This window comes from Opisthorchis viverrini (assembly GCF_000715545.1).
Source record: "Opisthorchis viverrini unplaced genomic scaffold opera_v5_241, whole genome shotgun sequence".
In the NCBI taxonomy this organism is placed as follows: Eukaryota; Metazoa; Platyhelminthes; class Trematoda; order Opisthorchiida; family Opisthorchiidae; genus Opisthorchis; species Opisthorchis viverrini.
The window spans coordinates 742162-758194 of NW_008751893.1; the positions used below are offsets into that span (position 1 = coordinate 742162).

Here is a 16033-nt window from a genome sequence, read left to right on the forward strand (position 1 = left end):
ACGGGTACTTCCATTGAAGAATGTGTCCAGCACCAGAAGCTGCGTTGGTTGGGACATGTGTTACGTATGCCGAACCATCGTTTGCCGAAGAGAGTGCTGTTTTCCATGCCCAACTCAGAGTGGCGTAAACAGAGAGGTGGCCAACCTTTGACTTGGCGGAGGAGTATGAAGGAGATCACGAAACGCTTGGGTGCTGTCGGCGCTACTCGCCTTCCAGGATGGGGACCGCGTGATCCTCATTGTGCCTGGTTGGAGACACTACAAGATATGGCTGCCAATGGATGTCAGTGGCGTTCTTGTTGTCAGTTTCTATCCAGATTGCCTGAGTGAATGTCTGGAGGTGTAGGCACCTCGGAATGGTTGTGTTAAGCTAGCACTAAGTCCCTTCCCCGCCCACCTTTATTGTTTTCTTTACAATAAGGCTTTCAAATAAGTCATGGTTGTACGGCGTTGAAGCATCAGTGTGAACACTGATGTCATGCTGTCGATGATGATGCTGATGATGCTGATGGTGATTTGTATCCGGAATGAAATATTGGTGTAAACAGGATCTAGAGTTTTCGATCCGATTTCGCTCCTGTTCTTCATGTTCAAGACACGGGAGGCTGTTCCAAGTTCACGAAGCCCTAACTCATAAGCGTTTGAGACATCCTCCAGCTTCGTTAACTTGTCCAACCCTTATTTTTCGAGGAGAGGCCGAAATGTTCAGGAACCGAGCTTCCTATTGTCCAAAATTTGCCTGCAAAATAATGAAGTAAACTACTGAATTTTTTCTCCATATCATTCATGGCGCACAACATTCGTCGCAAAGATAATCCCACCGTTGATTTTGTGAAAGCGATTACATAGTGCACAACAAAACAGATAACCTTCAATATGTCGCGGTCATTACCACGTGCGATCGATCACTTTGCAGAACACCTGTAAACCAGGAGTATCAATGCACAATCGAATTCCCAATACAATTCCGCATTCGATGGGAAACTAACTGTAGTTGTTTGCCTTCAAACCAACGGATAAGCATTAATCTACCCATATTTAAGGGGTTATTGTTCTTATAAATATGTTACTTCTCTTACTCTTCATTTTTTGGATACCGAGACTAAGTTGACTGGTTAGCCGAAATAATAAAGCAACCGAGGAGGCTCATGAACAGTCTGTTAAGATTAGTCAGATTTGGTCGAGCAAGCTTTTATCAGTTTCACAACTCAGAATGCAAATTGAAACGAAATACGGCGTTTGAATGAGGGTTCGAAAGTGTGTCAAATCGAAAAGTCAAAACAGTTGCCTGCTGTCTTATCAAATTCTGGAAGTAAGACAGCTTTCGATAGCTTTTTCATGGAGGAATATGAAAATACATACTGTATATCACTTGGTCAGAAAAAAACTCAAAATCAAGTTCAGATATTAACTGGATATACTGTTTTGTCAAGGTGTCCGAGACGGGTCCGATTTGCGTATTGTTTAAAGTTACAATCCTAATTGAGCTGCCCACCGTCGGTTGTGCCAATTCTTCTGCTCCACGATGTTCTTAACATTATCCAATTAACTTTGAGTGAAGTTGTTGAGTAAGTTTTTTGGGGCGACCAATCATTTCTGTCTTTCTAATGTTAACCTACATCTCGTTCTTGGTTATTATTTTATGCATGTGTGGTATTCATTATGTGAGAAAGGGGAATCAGAGAAGCCCTTCTTCCTCGTAGGTTTCGCTTAGACAGGTTTTTTTAGCTGGGATGGACTACTGACAAAGGACTTCCTTGTTCGTTTTTAACATGATTCAGTCGTTTTCTTTCAGTGTCATGGTATCTTTGAACCTTCCTGCTGCCATCCAACTGACCGCCAACGAACAAGTTCAGAGTGGATTGTTCGAGAACGTGGAAAAGATAAGAAACCAGGGTGGCGTGGACCAGCTGCGTCAGCATGTGTACTCCTTACCAGAATCCGCCGAACGCAACCGTGAAATTCTGAACCAAGTAGGTGTTTTCAAAACTTCTATTGCTCTCATGTGCTAATTGTCTCGCTGGTAGGTCCTCGGGAACGCTATCGTTGACTGTAAGAGGGTGAGGAGGATATACAGCGAAGCAAGTGCCGTATGCAGCTCCCCAAACCAACCATTCGCCTTACTGATGGGTTTTTAAAACGACTTGAGACCAACCATAGTAATGAGGATTAATCTTGACAGCTATCGTCTGTTGTCTGATGGGATTCTTTACGGCATGCCGAAGCAAAAGGACCGTCTAACTCCTCGACATTCTCCGGGGTTACTAATAATCTCCGTGTCTTTCCCCTACCTATCTTTTACTAGTATATCCTCCGGTATGTTTCACTTCTAATACAACACACAATTGGATAATTGGTGAAACCAATTCTCTGCTGTTCTCACCGTTTGCAGCGAAGCCAGCGAGCCGGATTAACGTCTTGGATCATGTGACCCAGTTTGTGTCCTAAGTTAGGTTCGCCTCAAACTGGCCTGTTTCCGCAACGGAATACTGAAACTCAAAATGGGCCGTAAATTTGAATGCCCTATGGTCAGCAGCAAGCCATCACGGATTGTCACCAGCAGCTGGTTGTTCTGGCAATACGATTGAAAATTGGAGCACAGTTTTCGAAAACCCGGTGGGGCATAGAATTTGTCTGCCAGCGTTTTGCGCCTCAACAAAACCCGGATATTTCTATGCATTTGACCAAAACGGACATTCGACGTTCCGACCCAAAGCGACCCACTTCAGTTTCTCCACGTTTGTGTGCGTGTGATCACACGCCTGAAGTGTTTGACCGTGAGCAGGGCTCCGCCATTGAGATTAACTTGCGTGTCGGGGTACCTGGAATGGGGTAAGGCCTTTAGAATATCTCGAAGCTTTGTGCGCTTCCAGGCAGGCATCTCTAGGCGATCGTATCGAGTGCGATTCACCGTCTGTTCCCACAGCAATGGAAGAGGAGCAGTCACCTCCAATGGCTACAGTCGTTTATGTTGAATCATGCCAATGGGCTATCAATCAACGCTTCAGTATTGTGCTGCTCCACCGTGGCTGTGGACAGAATGCAGAGGTAGTTATATGGGTACGTAGGTTAAACACTTGCGCGGTGACTATCCCGCGGACAATGAAGCATTTGATCTACGCACTCACTTCAATCGAAGCAGTGCCCGAATACATGACGCACAGTTTATTGCCCTGGTTTCGATTGTTTCTTCCCCTCTACCGTGGTCTATTCAATCATATTTTTAGGCGGTTCAAAATCCGGTTTTGTAACGTACAAACATTCCACTGAAAGATATGAAACTTTCTTGATCATCCTTGTGTAGTCTTAAACGGTGTGTTGTTCAGCTGGGCCGATATTGACTCTTCTTTATCTCCTTATTTCCCCTTGGTTATCATGTTCCGGTCCTTTGCATACCGACTTTTATGCGTTCCGAGTGAGCTCAGATTCTGCAATTGGCTTACTTTTGTTGTGTCAGTTTACGGTGAGACTTCTACTTCTTTAAGACTGCAGTGGATTGGCCACGTTGCTTTAATGACGCTAGCGTCACGATGAACGTACAGTTCCTTAAGATGTAGAATATTTGTGGACGTAATACGCGTATAAACAGCCGACGCTTCCACCGCATCAACCAAGTAAAACATTTTCGACTTATTCGAGCACCGTACGTTTTTCAAAGCGCCCCGCAAGCCAGTGGTCGAAATCCAGAAACGTTAGTTAACCACCCGTTCAACTGTAACGTCACTTCGGTGCCTAGCTTTCATACCATTCGAATGAAGCATGATGGCTGAGATATTGCCAGGTTGCCCAAGCCTAGAAGGGGGTAGTCTAAATGCTGAGGTTTGGTTCGAACCACGGACCCTCTGTTCAGTAAGTTCGCTAATGTATTTGGTCAATCAGTCACCTGAATATTCACGTTATCGTGTCCCAGTCTGTCGCACATCAGTAGCAGATAAAGACTCAGACATTTTGTACAAGGTTGCACCATTCTAAATGATCCTGTAACCTGCAGCACAAGTCACGAATAAACCAACCCTTCAACTGGGTCACGTGGACCTGGCCCTTTTGCAAATCAATACCTGACCTGAGCCGTGTAATCACTAATGCTTTGAGAATTCTCGATCCAGGATATCGTCATTCTTTGCGACGACTTTAACGAATGAGGAGATTTTAGCCTGGTAACCACAGCTGATTAATGGAAGAAGCGGGGTTCCAGAAAAATTTCGAATGACTGATTTCGGATTGATTCATTGTATTCAGAACGTGCTTAGACACGTGTGCTTTTGCCCACCTTCCCTTTTCGTTCCATTTAAACGCTGTCGCAGTTGCGGGCGAGAAATTAAATTCATTGTGCCGTAGATGGAGGTGTTTTGATAGACGGACGTGATATCTCGTTTTCTGTGGCGTCTATTACTGTGCGGTATTGTGTTACGGGGTCAGCCCTATTATTTTATGAAAGATCTGATGATTTCAAACAAGGTCCAAACAACTCGCCTTGCATTTCAGCATACATTTAACCAGATTTGCACGATTAGATCCAAAACGGAATATCGGGGGACGTGTAAGGTATACTATCACCTAAGAGAGTCCACACCAGCGTTCTCCGTCAGCTACGATTTGCTGTCAAACCCTTTGTTCCGGGAATAGGATACCCAAAATAACGGAACATCACATGGAACATTTTGCAAGCCCAGAACAGACCGAGAGAATACTCACGGTGATTGCTCGGGATCCGAATTCCGGCTGGATGCTTCTTGCTCCGCTACGAATGTGCTAAGGGGTTTTCAAATTTCCTCTATAAATGCGATTATCTTGATGTTACTTTGTCACCTCATACGTTATCCCAAGCTACCATCGCTTTGATATACTATCCCAAGCTACCATCGCTTTTGATATACCTTAGCGAATAGATCAACAAGTAAAGGACCATCATAGGAGTTTTGCGTACAAAACACCCTCCCGCCTCCAGACGAGGCCAGAAACTTCCTTTAACTTTGATGGTCTTTCTTAGGCACTGACTGGATTTTGTGCACAGAGGAACAACCCACCCGATTTCGTTGCCTTACAGCGCCTTTCGTTTCATCCGGCCTCCTGTTTGGTTCTTCTTTACACACAATATTGTTTACTCATTTCCTTCCAGCAACAAACCACTCTGGATGATGAAGAGAAGACGGACAATAATTTGAAACAACAGTTTGGAGATCGATGGACCCGTCAACCCTCTTCCAAACTAAATGCACAGTGGCGTCAAGATATCGCAAAAATGATCGCTTTCCTAGGACAGGTGAATTCTGTGAACGAGTTATTTATATAGCTAAAAAACTCCTGTGATGTAATTCTTTAGCTTAGTTCTGTTCAAAGGTATCAGCTTGCTTCTCTTTGCAGTTTTCCCATCCATTCATCTTTCTCATCAACTAGACCATTGTTTCTTAGATCGGTGACTTTTTGTGTCCCAGAACGTGTGCACCAAACTATCCGGTAGTCAGTAAAACACTGGTGGTATCCATGGTGCACGAACTATTCATCGTCCATGCGCCACAATATTTTCGTTAAACATTCGTAGGTCTGCCTTGTTGTTCGTCCTTTTTGCCTTCAAAGGAGACTGCCGCCCTAGAACCGATATCATTTTTCGCTTGCGTGCATTTTCTATACCGTAGCCCTAAACATTTTTCTCATTATATCAGTCTCTGAAGGCTTCCCGAGCTTCACATGAATCAACTAAGTTATCCAGACATTGTGGCAATGAAATGGTTGAGTAGTACACGATGAACCTGTAGTAAACATAATGTTTCACAGGCACTATGTGACAATACATGTCCTTATGCGCGCCTTGATGTTTGTTATAGACTGGTCTGTTTGTCACCCAACATGAACCATCAAATGACGTTGATCATCACACCTGCATTTCAGGCACGTTCTATATGCTACATTCCTGTCTCCAGTCAAACGAGCTATCTGGTCAGAATGTTTCGCCAGATTACTGTGACAACAGATATGCTATGCTATTTGCCTGTTATTGTTTGTAGAATTTCATGGTTATGTGTTGATATCAATTGCTCTGACCAGACTGTACCAAAAGAGAAGTGTTTTAGAGATTTACCCCAAAACGGGTTGACTGACCGAACTTTACCGCTGACGGTACGCATTACAGATAAGATCTGATCAGATAACTCCTATCGTGTGCTTTATGTTTTACATGGACCCGTTTCGTTAAGAACAGTGTTCGAAAGAACCCAACTCATCCGCTGCTTAATGCACCTCGTGGCAGACTCATAGAATATCAACATTCAGATTGGTCATAGATCAGAATACTCCAGAACTTTTTGGGCGTTTAAACACCCATTCTGAAATTCACCCCCAAGTTCGTGCTTAAAGAACTTGAAGCACCGGAATTGTGTGCCGTTTCGGGACTCTGTGGACCGACTAGTCTTCGCTCTGAGCAACATTCTGTCCACCCTGTCGCTGATCTTTTTTGAACAACCATTTTAAGTTTCTACCCAGATTGTCTAAATCAATGTCTGAAGGTCTAGACTGCTGTAGGCTAGCACAAGGCGCTTCGCGGTTTCGTCGTCCCTTTCCACACAGGTTTTTATCCAACTGCAGTGACATTGTTGTGCAGCCGTCAAGTGCCAGTTTTGTCACACTGCTTTTGCCCTCAATGATGCCTCGTTATTTTTGCTCGCGGCTTCCACGTTTATCGATTCAACCACAACGTTTTGACTTTCCAGACTTCCACATCCCAGTGCACCGCCAAGGTTGGCTGTTTGGACCCCCTATCACTTACACACAACTCTTGTAATGTATTCTCTATCTGTGTAAATTTTTATTTATTCAGTGTTCGTGAAGTAATGGACAGGTGGTTTGGCCTCGTTAAGGTTTCCTAGCACTGCCGACTCCACTTGCATACGTTATATAGGCAGTCCAGGTCAATTGCCGGAAGTATATCTAAGGCGGAAATTTCAAGCTACACTCTTCTCACTTTTAAACCAGAATATGGTATCAAGAATATCTAGTTTGTGGTGCTTTCCACCGTTGTTGCCATCGTTCATTCTGCCGTTACTTGCGTATTACAGGCGGCTGAAACGGACAAGATGTTGGCCAAACGCTTCGAACAAGATTTACCGATGTTTGAACTACTTAGTAAATCGAACGATGAGATTCTGGCTGCGATTCGTGGAGAAAGCGCGGTTTCTGCCAGTTCACCTACTGGGAATGAAGCTGCTCGAGAAGCTTTAGCGAGAACATGCAGCCAAATCGAATCGCTCAAAGCCGATCGAAACAGCCTAACCGACCAGATGAATGCCATGAAACTCTCGGAGGACTTCTGTAAGTGCTTCCAACTCCCTCCCAGTTGCTTACCCGCTACTGTGTTTGATGCATTCTTCATTTCGGATTACCTCCTGTGTTTGTGGTTCTTTATGGGCAACTTTGATCCTCTTAGATGGGTTGCTGTTTGACATTTCAATTCACTACCCCCCCCCCTAGCAATAGGATATTTCCATGTGTGTGATAGGCTGATAACGTGGTGAACTTGTAGTAAGCGACAGTATGGGTAGGTCGGTTTTGCATTCGCTTCACTCTCGTTTGAACAGCTCTTCTGTTTTGGTGCAATCATTCTAATGGACCCACACCAAAGAGAGGGAGTACCGAAATTAAGCTTCGCTCTTGACCAAGGATATTTACCTCTGGTGGTCTCTAATAAGAATGAAACTCGAGTCCACTGCCTGTTCTCCTTGCTGTGAACTTGCCATAAATTTACGCTAGGAATGAATGAAGACTGTTTAAACGAGACTGATGCGACTGCGATTTCTAAATTTCTCGCAACCACCTAAAAGTGATCAAAGTTGTTCAGCATGTTTCAAGTGTCTGAGATGCTGTCTGACTTAGTAGTCCTGACAGGCGGGCCTGTCTAAACTGACCTTAAGCTACTGCCTAACAGTCGGTTCATGCTAAACATCATGTTATGATACTTTCGAACTTGTAGAAGCCAACAATAATCATGGTCGTTGTCAGCACTACATATCCGACTCTCGGTTAACAGAAGGGCCTGATGACATACATCCTTTCCCAGGTCGCCAACGATCACAAGCCTATCATCTATACTCGATCGTCCGAGGGTTGAAGTGCTATATTGTGCGGAAATCTTGTCACACCGAGTGCCTAATCTTTAGGAAATTCCCGTATGGGTCACTCCCTGATGGGTGCGATGGGTACCAACCTCGCACAAATCAGGTAACCTGACAAAAGTGTTGCGATTGAACTGTACTTCGTCTCTTTTGCGCACGTAGTACAGCCACATTAGCCAGCCGAGCCACTTCCGCAACCGAGGCGAAGTGGTTTCGATTCGTTAGAGTGAGCGTAGTCCTAGTTTCTGATTGGAACATCTCTTAGATTCGTTGATTACACCTGTCGGACTGTGGATAGCTTGATACAGGGTCGATTTTNTAGCCAGCCGAGCCACTTCCGCAACCGAGACGAACTGGTTTCGATTCGTTAGAGTGATCGTAGCCCTTGTTTCTGATTGGAACATCCCTTAGATTCGTTGATTACCCCTGTCGGACTGTGGATAGCTTGATACAGGGTCGATTTTCGTGAATTCTATGATTTTCCAGCTACAGCTGAGTAATTTGCGTCCCCAAATCCATAGCCAAAATACGATGCCAACTTGAAGTGGTTGTGATGGAACTCCCGGCAACGCGCTACTTCAAGTGTCAATTTAATCCTCTTGAAACATGGTTGGTTGTGTTGCTATTAATCATAAAGGTTTAGCTTTAGAAAAATTTTTGGAAATCCTGTCTCAAGGTTTTGTTGTGACGCTTCCCGTTTCGTAGGTGACGAAAAGAACCCGTCTGGATGATCTGAGTTATCCTGCTCTTTAGTGCAGTTGGAATGTGATCTGTTTAAGATACATGGTTCGTCGCCAGGTTCTCTTATCACACAGCAATTTGGTTCTGACGGGAGACAACCGAATCCAGTTGAATGTCGTTTATGCTGGATTCAGTCGAGCATCCCATCAGAACCAGATCAGTGTGTAAATGAGAATAGTTGGTGAATTCCCACCGATTTTGGTTCAAGCAGAAAAATAGGTTGACGGAAACTCGGGGAACGCGCCCACCTTGTGAGTCCCTCTAAGGGCGAAACCAGTCGTGGGCTGTCAAAAACCTCCAAGGGGGAAACCAGTCGTGGGCTGTCAAAAAGTTTTCAGCAGCCTTATGACTAGCGTGTTGTGTCTACATTTAAATCTTTCTATATCAGTATCAACGCTTCTCTTTGACCAAATTATACATTTTACTCCACCCTTTGCCCCATAACTAGTGAAGAAACTAATGGACATTTATGCAGCAAACAACCAAGTGACAGAACAGCAAATATTGGATCTGTTGAATGCTGAATTGGAAGGATCACGTGAGTGTGTTCGGGCCAGTGAGAAACATCAAGAAGATCTATTGTCTGAGCTTCAAACCAACTATGAGGCCTACTTTGGCAGGCAAAAGTCTAATAATGAGAGCGGTCTAGCTACTCGACTGACCGCTGCGGTGGACACATTCCTTGCTTTGGACAAGGATGTGAAATCTGGAATGCAGTTCTATGCCGAACTGACCGAACGATGTTTGAAGGTCCAGCAAAAGGTAAGCGTATATGTATATATCATTTAGCGTCATGTGATAAACTATACGGTCTTTTGTTGGCTCTGGAGGCTGACGCTACTCCTAGTCGTTGCTTGAGGTCAAATGTCCTGTACATATCGTGGAGACCAGTGGATCACTGACGTCACGTAGCCACATAAAATCCAACACATAATGATTACTTAGATTCCACTGGTCGGTCAGCTGGAATGCAGCTTTGCTGCTAGCCTTCGAGATTAAGTCTAGCCGCCTTCACTTTTTTGCCTAACCTTTGTGACTGTATGCATTATCCATTGGTTCTCGTCCCCCAACGAAAATTCCCACAATCTTGTTAGTTGTCCTTTCAGTTGGTCGGTTTCCGCAGAACACGTGATTTTCTCTTCGTGTTTAAGTTCGCAATATCCATCCGTGTCTGAAGAGAAATGTTTTGTTTATTTCATTATCCGGGCTTTTGCCACTGAGAGCTTTGGCTGTTGAGCCTTCGGCTTCGAAATGCGCTGCTGCACCGAATGTTCGATCATGAATAGACGTTTTTGGCCAAATGCGGTTTTTTAGCCGCAATAATCATCATATTGAGCTATCTCAACTGATTGTATCGGTCTTGTGGGTGTCCCAAGCTGTTGTAGCAACAGTCACAATATGGCTCATGTTTTGCTGTCATCTCCAACCGTGCGTCAACCTCATGAGGGGTCGGTTGGTTTTGCCGCTGGCGCGCGAGATTCAGATAGAATGTCACGGTCACCGGTCTTCATACAATGGATTGAGTCACGAGACTGTAGTAAATACATTTCCAAACCCTCATCGATTGAGTCTTTTACTTTTTTGTTATGTCTATACTATTTTGAACTGATTCGGATCGGAATAAATCGGGGTAGCTTGACATGGCCTCCCGAAGGAAGTAATGGGATAGCGATATTTAGAACAAGTAGTAGGGCTTCGAGTAGTTGGATTGCAATTACTTCATGTCAAAGTTCTACATTTGCAAGTTGAGAAGCAACGTGGTAAATTGGATTTGTCTACGTACGAGTTCTGAAACGGTTAAGGTCGAACGAAGTGTATCCGCAAACACTAAAAAAATCTATGCCTGTCGTCTCCGACCGTGCGTCAACCTCATGAGGGGTCGGTTACCGTGACCAGTTAACACGTATTTTCACTTTGACCATATCCCCAAATGAGACTAGCTGTCATTCATTGGCTTCGGTAGTGTGTAATCCGAGTTGAACAAACCTTTGGGATGCACTCCAGTTTGCTAACAAAGCGAGACTGGTTATTGCGTAAGGCACAAGCACTATCGTTTGCCATTCGCCAACCCTTTTCCTGTAGCATTCATCCATCCGGGCTCAAACACTTCACTCTACAGTACTTGCGTTGCTTACATTTGAAGTTAGCAGGCACCTCCAAGTCCCGCCAATTGGTAGCCTGTCTACTGTGTTCATTAATCTCCACGGATAAGATGAAAAGTGGATCCAAATTACACCAAATTACACTGCAGTGACCGTTTGTATTCGGTCCCATCACTAGATATGCTCTCGCATCCAACTGAAGAATGACCATGACCGTCATTATATTTATTACTATGTTTACATACATCGGCAATGGCTGAGTTATGACACTCGCTACAGCACCTACCTCTTCGGAGCTCTTTTCCTATCATCAGTATGATGAAGTTGACTTACAAATTCGCGTGCGCATCTTGTACATAAGTATGTGGTTAGATCGCTTCTTAAGCACAGCGACTTGTCGATTTCAGTACGTAGCCCGTCCAATCGTCGAAAAATTCATCAGAGTTATGTCAGTGATTACAAGTTTGATTAGTCGAATGATAGAAATCAGCATGTGTGCACACTCCAACGGTGCGCCGATGATGTTACCCCACCTAGCGATGAAACGTTCACAATCAAACTATCCACCTCATTGAACGGATCACTGGCCGCAACCGGTTCCTTGAACAAATGCTTCGGATTGAGGATGATGTAGTACATATCAGAACTAGCTGTTCTTTTACAGGGTTTTCATGTATATCCTACAAAACTCTTCCACACCAGATGGTTGTCCTTGATTATCGACCGCTATGTGCCGAAGCTGCCTCCACTATAGTTCATTGTCTGGCTGGTTTTTCTTGATCGTCAATCCTTGCTTGCTATCGACCAATTCCAGCTCTGCTCTTCGCAATAGACCTCGCACAGACACCACGTTCGTGGATTAATCAAGTGCCAAAAATTCTGCCTGAATCTTGTGACTCTATCATGCGGGCACTGTTATTACCAACGTCTACAGTTATCAGTGAAATTATGTTCGTATAAAAATGTATATTTTCTTCGCTGGCCTTGGTACCCTTCATCTCCACGTGTGGGTGCCCTGACAGTATTTTAGCTCATATATATGCACATAAAAATACACATGATTTAATGCTACATCAACGATCTCGTGGTAGCAGCAGCTGGGTCGTCTCATTTGCTGGATGCACGTAGGTGGATAAACGTGTGGCTTTCGTTCACGCTTTCCACTTTCCAGTCGGCCGTTTAGGTGATCTTACATCGAGAATGACATTGTAGTACCTTATGGTGTCGTTTGTAGGCCTTTTTACGAAAACTCTCTGGTTATTCATTCAATCAGAAGGAATTTGCAACCTCTCTGGAGGTTTCGAAATAAACTGGTGGATTATTTTTCCAGCAGCAATCAGTCTTCTCCATTTCTGCTGCAAAGTTGGAGGTCATTGAGGTTGATAGAGAAGGCATATCTGTTAGGACGATCTCCTCTGAGTTTGAGGTCAGCGAAACGCCAGGTATAATCACCATAAAAAAGACATGTCACGTGAACCCGATTGAAAGACTATCCGAAGAGCCGAACCGCTGTCAATGCCAATCTAATCAGCTGATTGGTTAGTTGTGGGTCCTCGTCCACCCAGGTATTGGTTGGTATTATCAGAATGGTCATCATTCCTAGCAGTTGGTAGGTGGTTCACGCTGTCGCCCGGTGAAGTACTAGCGCCTGATTTCTAGAAGCCTTATGTTGTTCGCCACTCCAGACCTATGAGCTGGAGTGCATATCACCTGTCGTTCATCGAACAAACATAGATGGACGAACTACAACGACTCGCCGATCCGCTCTGCCTTGCCGGAACCCAATCTCAAAGCAGCATTTTTGGTTTGAATTGTGATATCAGTTCTATTCAGCATTTTTTATCCTGCGTTGTCCCAAGTCTTCCGGTCTGGTCATCATCATGAATGATAGCAACGCGAAAGAAGTACACTGGTGCTTCACTGCTGTCCCACCGTGTCAGACTGTTTGACTGAAGGCCTATAATGGAAAGAGAAAAAATGGGTAGGGGGGAGACCTAGGACTAGCCTACCACAAACATCCCAGGTGCCAAGTATCCCAGCCAAGCATAGGGAGACTCACATGGTCTACAAAGTGAATAGCATCAATAGCGCCCAAATTTTTCTTAAAATCTGTCATTCCCTTCTGTCCTGTCACATTCTCTCTGTGATGGACCGAGCCAGAGATATGTTCATCAGTCGAGGTCAACTATCCATCGCACCAACCAGACCCTGATCATTCTGGAGTCCGGCCGAAGCGGTCTGCTGCATCTCTTAATCCTTATATTTTATTTTTATGACAAACTTATATCCCTCCCATTACAAAAGTATGATTTTTTGCTCTTTTCGACGATTGTTATTCCACAACATCAAGTACTTAAATGCGGATCCCCGATTTTTAAGAAAAGTTTTTGGGTTCCTCTGCGTGATCTCGGCGCCTCCAAACCATTTGGTCCTGGTGATGCACCCCTTAGTCTATTTCCTCATAAATTTCAAGTTCGTCCTACACTAGCATATTGCCCCCTTGTCCCATCTTTTCCCACTACATTCTATCCAGAAGAAATTTTTCACAGCTCATTGCCATACCTTACCCAACCGATAACTTGTAGACATTATGTCACCGTCCGGATATTGCTTCTATTGCGTCGTTTTAGCGCTACTACCACGAGAGATCTTCCTCAGTCTTTTAACCTTATTACCCGCTCATTCACTTCCATGTCAATTTCAATCCAAACATTGAAGAACGGAACCGTTCGCCTCTGCTTCAAAGCAGCCCATCTCTGAAACACGGCCGCTCTCTACCTCACATAACCAACTGTTCCAAGTCAAGTTGATGTGAATCAACTCACTTTCTTATGATGTTTTCCCGTCTGCCATTCTCACAAGGGATCTTCCACCATCGGTTTTTCCTTCTTATGTATGTTGTATGTAACACGATGGATGTGGGCATCCGAGAATGTTTACACCTGACCAACACTAACTTCCTTCGCCCTACTCTTATTTTCACAACTGGGCTCCTGGACCATTACCGCCACTACTGCGCAGCACTCCTTCCTGTTCATTTGTGTAATAAGTATTTGTTGAGAAAGGTTCTTTGTTGAATCGGATGAGCCACTTGACACAAGCACTTTTATCCAGCGTTTTATTCTGGTTTCATTCTCATACCTGGCTTTGTGTTTGTTCATTTACAATAAGATTGATGACTTCTGTCTGGCACGAACAACGGAGAAGACAGAGCATCTGGCCGACCTCACAACTAGTTTAGGACGCGTGAACATCTCCGAAGCCCCGAGTGCTCCACCATCTACTACGACGACCACAGCATCTGGTAAACGCTCCCTTAACGGTTACTTTGTTCTCCTATTTCTGATACAGATAATTATTTTGCACCCTCTTTCTGTGGATTAAATCAAAGTCATTTGAAAGCAGTACTGTTTAACATCTCAGGGATAACTTTTCTTTTTTTCGGCCCAATCGATCTTACATGTACCGGTCGTGGATCACTGACAACTTCGAATTCTATCAGTTCTTACATTCTTGTAAGCTTTTTTGCGCGTCTTTGTTCACTTCATTGTGTTCTGTTCTGGCGATATGTGGAGAACAGTCGAACAGTTCATCATTTCATTTCGTCCAAAATTTTATTGGCTGTTTAAACCAAACCTATCGGCGTCTTACTACACAGGATTATGGACTACATCCGTGCCTGAGACGGGAGGGGAAGGCAGTCACTTCTGATAGTCGAGTAGCTCACCTCGCAGCAGCAGTTTCGCAGGGGTATCCAGCGCAACTTTCATGTGGTTAAGCCAATATGGGGCCTGAATTTGCAACAGATGATGATCAAATTGTGTTTTGCTATTCAAAGGACAGTACTTTTGGTAAACGTGTATGTATCCTGTATGGTGGACCTATGCAGCCAAGGCTTATGGCGTGGCTTGTGTTTTGTATACTGCGCGAACCGTAATGTTACCATATTTGATCAGTTTAGTGCTTGTGTTTCGCACGGTGGTCGATAGTTCGCATTACTTTTGGCCAAATCACGGCGGCGAGTACTCTGTAATTTTTCTCCTAAACTAGTTGATCTTGGTGAAGCAAATGCCAAAATTAAGATACTGAACTGCACTGGCCTGCGCATGATCTCTTAATCAGTCTTCTTCACTTTTGACCGCAACTAATAGGGGGCTGCTCTGTGGACAGGTCATGTCACATTTCTGTATAGGACTGGATCTTGTGCAAAAAAGGGCGCATCACTGCTTCTACCAGCTTCCATGTGGCGGCTTGTCCAGATAGACTTTGTTGTTTTTGTCGGAGGTTATGGATAAGATTAGCTTTCGCTTGATCCTAGAATCTGGAAGTTGCTATCCTTCTTTCTATTCAGTCCTGATGCGGATGCATCCTTAAGTGTCGATCACGAACTAGTTTGCACTGGATATTTTCACAAAGTGGCTACCTCGTTATTTGTCTCCGAATCCTTCTTTTCACCTGGTTCGCACCGGTCCAAATGTATTTGAACCTGTTTTCCCTTATTTAGACATTATTGTTGCTCGCATCAGTTTGCTCACCACGTTTTTCAGGGATTTATCCCTTTTCGATTTTGGTTGATGTCCAATACTCTGTTGTTTACGGCTAAACAGCATGACTGCTTTTCACCTGATCTAGGATAGTCCATGTTCTCTTAGGTTTCCTGATGTATTGGTTCTCAGTTTTCGTTTTTTTTCCTGACACTCAATTTTTCACCGGTTGACAAGTCTGTTCACGTTGGACCGTAATTCGGACTTTTCAAACTGTCCGGCAAGCAGAGTGACCAAGTTGCCATCTTACGGATGTTTGCTTTTGATTTCTCTGGTACAGCGTATTTGTTGACTGCCAATCCGCATAGGCCTACCAAGTTGCTGTGTGCGAGCTTTGACAATTCAAACACATTGATGAAACATCTGTACAGCACTTCTCGTGTTTTCAGCATTAATTGACTTCACACAACCTGCGTGTGTCAGGCGAAATGACGGTCAGTCCATATCTGCTGTCTGTTGTGGTCTCATAATATCAGGAAGGTCAGATCCCTGAAAGCAACTTCAGAACGCCCGGAACCTACTGCTCCACCAAAAACTCAAC

The 16033-nt window shown here is 44.2% G+C and overlaps 2 protein-coding genes across 2 annotated transcripts in view; one reads left to right on the forward strand and one right to left on the reverse strand.

Annotated features, from left to right (window-relative positions):
- The window catches only part of T265_08793 (hypothetical protein), a gene marked incomplete at both ends in the record, with an annotated part of 21583 nt that extends 9996 nt beyond the window's left edge, over positions 1-11587 (reverse strand). The window contains one exon of the mRNA XM_009174693.1: positions 11482-11587. Coding sequence (XP_009172957.1) covers positions 11482-11587 — 106 coding nt within the window. The remainder of the gene's footprint in view (positions 1-11481) is intronic.
- T265_08792 (hypothetical protein) overlaps positions 1-16033 on the forward strand; it is a gene marked incomplete at both ends in the record, with an annotated part of 43382 nt that overhangs the window by 9862 nt on the left and 17487 nt on the right. The window contains 7 exons of the mRNA XM_009174692.1: positions 1796-1973; positions 2642-2832; positions 2874-3060; positions 4991-5263; positions 7053-7305; positions 9295-9608; positions 14120-14252. Of these exons, the coding sequence (XP_009172956.1) occupies positions 1796-1973; positions 2642-2832; positions 2874-3060; positions 4991-5263; positions 7053-7305; positions 9295-9608; positions 14120-14252 (1529 nt within the window). The remainder of the gene's footprint in view (positions 1-1795; positions 1974-2641; positions 2833-2873; positions 3061-4990; positions 5264-7052; positions 7306-9294; positions 9609-14119; positions 14253-16033) is intronic.